The sequence below is a fragment of the Pagrus major genome, chromosome 7, assembly GCF_040436345.1.
Source record: "Pagrus major chromosome 7, Pma_NU_1.0".
Lineage (NCBI taxonomy): Eukaryota > Metazoa > Chordata > Actinopteri > Spariformes > Sparidae > Pagrus > Pagrus major.
In genome coordinates, this window is record NC_133221.1 from 2156352 (window position 1) to 2161694 (window position 5343).

At 38.5% G+C, this 5343-nt stretch overlaps 1 protein-coding gene across 1 annotated transcript; it reads left to right on the forward strand.

Annotated features, from left to right (window-relative positions):
* Window positions 1–689: 689 nt before the first annotated feature.
* LOC140999283 (polymeric immunoglobulin receptor-like) lies at window positions 690–4421 on the forward strand. The gene is made up of 6 exons (XM_073469608.1): window positions 690–729; window positions 897–1238; window positions 1545–1868; window positions 2789–2938; window positions 3162–3289; window positions 4370–4421. Exons 1-6 carry the CDS (start codon window positions 690–692, stop codon window positions 4382–4384), a joined length of 999 nt encoding a protein of 332 aa, XP_073325709.1. The 3' UTR covers window positions 4385–4421.
* The last annotated feature ends 922 nt before the right edge of the window (window positions 4422–5343 follow it).

Here is a 5343-nt window from a genome sequence, read left to right on the forward strand (position 1 = left end):
TCGCTGCGTCTGCCGTGCGTGATGTGCTCTGATAGGTTGAAATCAGTCTTGTGATGTTGGGAAGGCGGCGTGCGATGACGCCAAATAGTTATTTTTTCGTTTTACACCAACGGGGCCTTTTCTCCTGCCTTTAGACACCTCTCCATTTTCCTCATACAACTCACAACTAACCGATAACACGGGTTTCCCTATTTCATAATCCAAAAGGGGCTTTTACCTTTATCTTCTTACCTACTGGGGTTCTCGGGGAATTTTGGCTCTCAACGTATCCTTAATGAAGTTGCAGCTGTGACTCTGAAACATCAGTTTTATCAAACATGATGATGTGATGCCAAACAATGAGAAGGAAAAGCAAACCCTTTGACTAGTTGTTGGTTTTGGCACTGTCTGTATTACACACTGTGGAGGTCATTGGATTTTGCTGTGTTTGTGTGCTCTCTCTGCTGTCGTGTGCTGAGACTGGGATTTACTGGGATTTCCAGTGTGTTCCTGAGAAGTGGTGAATTTAAAAAAGAGCAGGAAACACAAGTGGACCTCCCAAGAGTATAAATACAAAGTATAAGAAGTGAAGCACATTTGACAGAAATCATGAAAGGAAAGCAACTTCAGCTTCCTGTTTGATCAGACAGACAGAGTGGAAGGAGTGAAGTGACAGAGACGCTTTTGTCTCCATCAGGATCAAACTCAGAATGAAGATCCACCACATTATGTTCTTCTGCTTCATCTCAGGTGAGGACTGATGACCTGACTGTCTCTTGAACGCAGCACCACACACTGCTTTGGGACATTTTATTTGTTAATGTGGCTAAATGTTTGATGACACATGTTCTACAGTTGTTGTTGCTCCAGCTGATACAGAAATGATCATCTGTGTTCTGTGTTCATCTTTCCAACAGCTCTGTGTGGAGACACTGGGCTCGTCAGCGCAAAACTCAACATTTACACGGGAGCTGAGGGAGGAAGTGATTCAATGTCGTGCTACCTGTCTCAGCCTAAAAACATGAAGTTCTTCTGTAAAGAAGAATGTAAAGCAGAAGATATTCTCGTTAAAACAGAAGATGTCAGAGCTCAGAATGGCAGATTCAGCACTGAATATGAAGTAGAATCTTCTGGAAGAGGAGTTCTGACTGTGACCATCACAGATCTGACCAAGTCTGACGCAGGACGGTACAGGTGTGGTTCGGGCACTGATTTGGTTCCAGACTCATACTCGGACTTTGAGATCAGAGTTTCTGATGGTGAGTTTCTACTGAAAGTCTTTAAACCTGATTTACTTAGTGAATTCAACGATGTAGGAATATTTATATATTATATATTTTAAAAAAAGGAATCGATGATTTATAAACTTTTTAAGACATTTGTAGTTCTGGACGATAATAATAAAAGATTTAATCAGATTATGGGAAGAATTGTAGTTATTCATGTTGTATGACCTTTCGGAGCAGCTCTCAGTGATGATCTGTGTTCATGTGAAGCAAGAAATACTGAGATCAGACTGCAGCATTTCACAGACAGTAACTGTTGACTGTTTCTCTTTTTGACAGAACTGCCGGGTGGAAACACTCGTTTTTTCCGTACAGATACTGAAGGAGAGAATATCACAATGGGATGCCTCAATGATGTTCAGAGTAAACACAAGTTCCTGTGTAAGGAAAACTGTGAAACAGAAGAGGACATTATCATTGAAACTGATGGCAACAGAGCTCAGAGTGGCAGATACAGCATTGAATATAAAGAAGGATCTATATTTGGACTGTATGTAACCATCACAAATGCAAGCAAATTGGACACAGGATGGTACAAGTGTGGCTACGGCAGAGCTTTGTCTCCAGATTCATCCTACCCATTGCCGATCCTCGTCATTCCTGGTGAGTGTTTATTAAAATCACATGAATATGTTGCTTCATATAATTCATGTACTTGTCCAATCCACTTATTTTTATTATTTCTTTCCTCCATAAGTGATCATGAAAAACATCTTTGCTTCCTTTGTCATTTTATTTATTCTGCAAAAATGTTTTTTTAAATGACCTGACAACAGCAGAAATGAAAATATGACCAGAACATGTTTATGTTTAGCATGTAGAAAAACAATAAATAATTGGTTTAAAACCAAAAATAAAGTTAAAAGCATCACAAATACTTAAAAAGAGAACTACTGCCTGTTTGACCTGCTGATGGAGAGATGACAGGGAACTAGAAGAGGTGGACGTGAACCTTCAGCCACAATAGCAACCCTAGCAGTACATTTCAATTATCTGCAGTTATGTTCACATTCAATATGTGGAAGGTCACATTAATACTTTTTTTGAATGTTGTTGGAAAAATACCATAATATGGATTACTGTTATTTGCATGTAAATTCTCTACATATTACAGGTTTATACACAAAAGTGTCCTCTGTGGTTTTATTAATTTTAGGTGATATAAAGCCGCCCAACTCTTTTTGCATTGTTTCATTTTATCTTTATTTTATTTAGATGAAGTCAGAGATATTTTCTTTGTTTTCAGTAAAACTTAGACCTTCTGTCATCAACAAAAATCAAATCATCAGAATTAGCTGAACCATAAATTAACAAACATTATAAACATATGTCCAGTATGTTCGTTGTGTATGATTGATGCCTTTAATTATGATACTTACTGGTTTTCGCACCTGACTGATTATCTTGTATTCCTACATTTTGTTATATTTGTATATATTTACACTCATTCGTACATGGTGGATTTCTCTGCATCAGTATCTCTTCAATATCTTATTATTTCATTGTCTTTTCATTGTCCACAGATCCGTCCAAACCAAACCAGACTCCACCACCTTTTTCAACATCAGTCCCATCAGCCTCCACACCAACAACGCAGAGTTTAAAACTCAGTTCAGAAAGTGTCATCGCCTTGTCGTCTTTCCCTAAAATCACCAACCAGCCTTCAGCTGCAGGTACGGTTCATTAAGACTGCTGACCATCAAACTCCACCTCCATCTCACCTTAAATTTTACAGCACAGGTGTTTTCTTCACAGTAGTGCAAAGAGTGAGAGGAAGTTTAATGATGCATCATGCAAACTACATGAGACACATTTTCTTACAACAAGGAAATAAATTACCATCATTTTCCTTCTTTGTGGACCCTGTGTACACTTCCTGTCTCTCTCTCTCTCCAGTCTGCTCCAGTGTCCCTCACTCAGGTTACATCTGGGGTCTGGTTGTTTTACTGGTGGTTGTTTTTCTGCTGATCCTCTACATATGGAAGATGAGGAGGGACTTCAGGTCAAGCTTCAGAATCTCAGAGGTGATTTTCTCCGACTCCACACGCCGTCCTTGACAGTTTCTACCACTGCACTATAAAACCGTTGGAAAAAGATTAAAATTTCACTGTAGATTAAACAGAAAATCTGGGATTGCTCAACTGTTTCTGACACAATTGGTCCTTGACTTCACACAGAAGTAGAATAAAGCAGGCGTTGATTTTGCCAACTGAAACACTGTCTTTGTAATTAGAACAGGTGGATGTGTGCTGCCCTCTGCTGGACAACAAGTAAAATAATTAACCTCCTCATTTTGTTTTTTTGATTGTGATTTGGCCTTAATGTAGCATGGAAGTTCAATACCTAATGAAGAACAATTTATTTGGAAAATAAACACACAAAGATTTGAAAAAGGTTTTGTTCCTATGGGATGAACAAGTCTCGGCCAAAGACACAAATCAACCACAAAAAGACATTTAAAAATGATTTATGAACATAAAGAGAACTAAAAAACCAAGACACTAACTCAGGACAACCGAAAAGACACTGAACTAAAACACAACAGAACAAAAGCCCAGGCTGAGAGGCATCAAGACCAGCAGTCCTCCCTCCGTTCTGATGCTGGCACAGGAGATATTAAGCACTTCTCCCAGGCCAGGTGAACCTCATTGAGCAATCAAGAAGTGGCACAGCTGTGCAGAGCAAGAGAGGACAGGAGGGGAACAGGAACAAGCAGCACAGGGACACAGACAGCCGTAACAACAGCACTGAAAATACTGAAAATGCATACATGAAAGTAAATACATATAAACATGTGTTGTGTTTCACACTGTTTCTTTTAATTGTTTAATTTAAGCATTCTAAATTTTCCATAGTAAACTCGGGTTAATACAAACTTTCCATTTTCCTGTCGGATTAATTTTCAATCAATCAATCAATCAATCAATCAATATGATATTCAGAGTCACGCAGGTTATCTCTATACTGTTGGTAGTCTGTTAGTTAGCTTGGCCCCCAAGATTTGTCTATCAAACATTATCTGGTCTGTTGCAATGAATACTGCTGCACAACAGCTGTGATGTCATTTCCTGTCACCTTGGTAAAGTTGTTGATTTTATTTTCAGATCCCTTTCCTGTAAGGATTTGGCTCCAGCCTCCACATGTGAAGACTCCGCCGTCAAAACCTGCAGTGATTAGGAGTAAAAGTACTCAGTGTAGTAAAATGTTTCATTCTGGATTAATCTGCTGATTATTGTTGTTGATTAATCATTTAGAAAAGTGAGAAATGTGGTGACAGTGAGCCAGAGCCCAAAGTGACACCTTCATACTGTTTGTTTTGACCAACAAACAGTCTAAACCTCAACATTATTACAAATACATCAAAATTAATACAATTGTTTAAAGGAAAAGCATCAAATCGTCACATTTGTGAAGTTGGAGCCATGAAATGTTTTTACATGAAAAAGGACCAGAGCGATGTAGTGTAATATAACCATAAGTAAGTAGTTAGTGGTTAATGACAACTGGTAATAAGTACCGAGATGTTAAAGAAGCTAATCAAAATGTGAAGGAATCATAAATGAATGGTTAAAACACGTATTACTCTGCACTAGTTGATTGAACGTGCACCTGTTGATCCGATTGATGATTAAACTACTGTATTGTGTTAACTTGGAGTGAAATGTAACCACAAATGTAAGAGTGAAATCATGTAACCAAATATACCACACTTTTATTATTTTTAAAAAATGCAGTACGAAGAATGATCAAAGCTAATGGGATATATTCAGAGGGAAACTTGTTTTTAAAAAAAGCTCAGGCCAGAGTCACTAAGAGCTGATGGTGTGTTCTGAGGAAAGTACCTGTTTTTTTAAATAACCAAACTCAGAGAGTAGAAGCTACTGGTGTCAGGAACGGCAGGGCATGGACAGGTGCATCGGAAAAATACCCGTCAGCAGAAGTGAGGAAGAGTAAGGATTGGTTGAGACCAAGAGGCCATGGGAGGACACTCCCAGTTTTTAGGCTTAAAACAAGACATCAAATGTATTAGATCAGATCAGTTGTTCATGGACATTGTCTGTGTATGATCTCAGCTCTT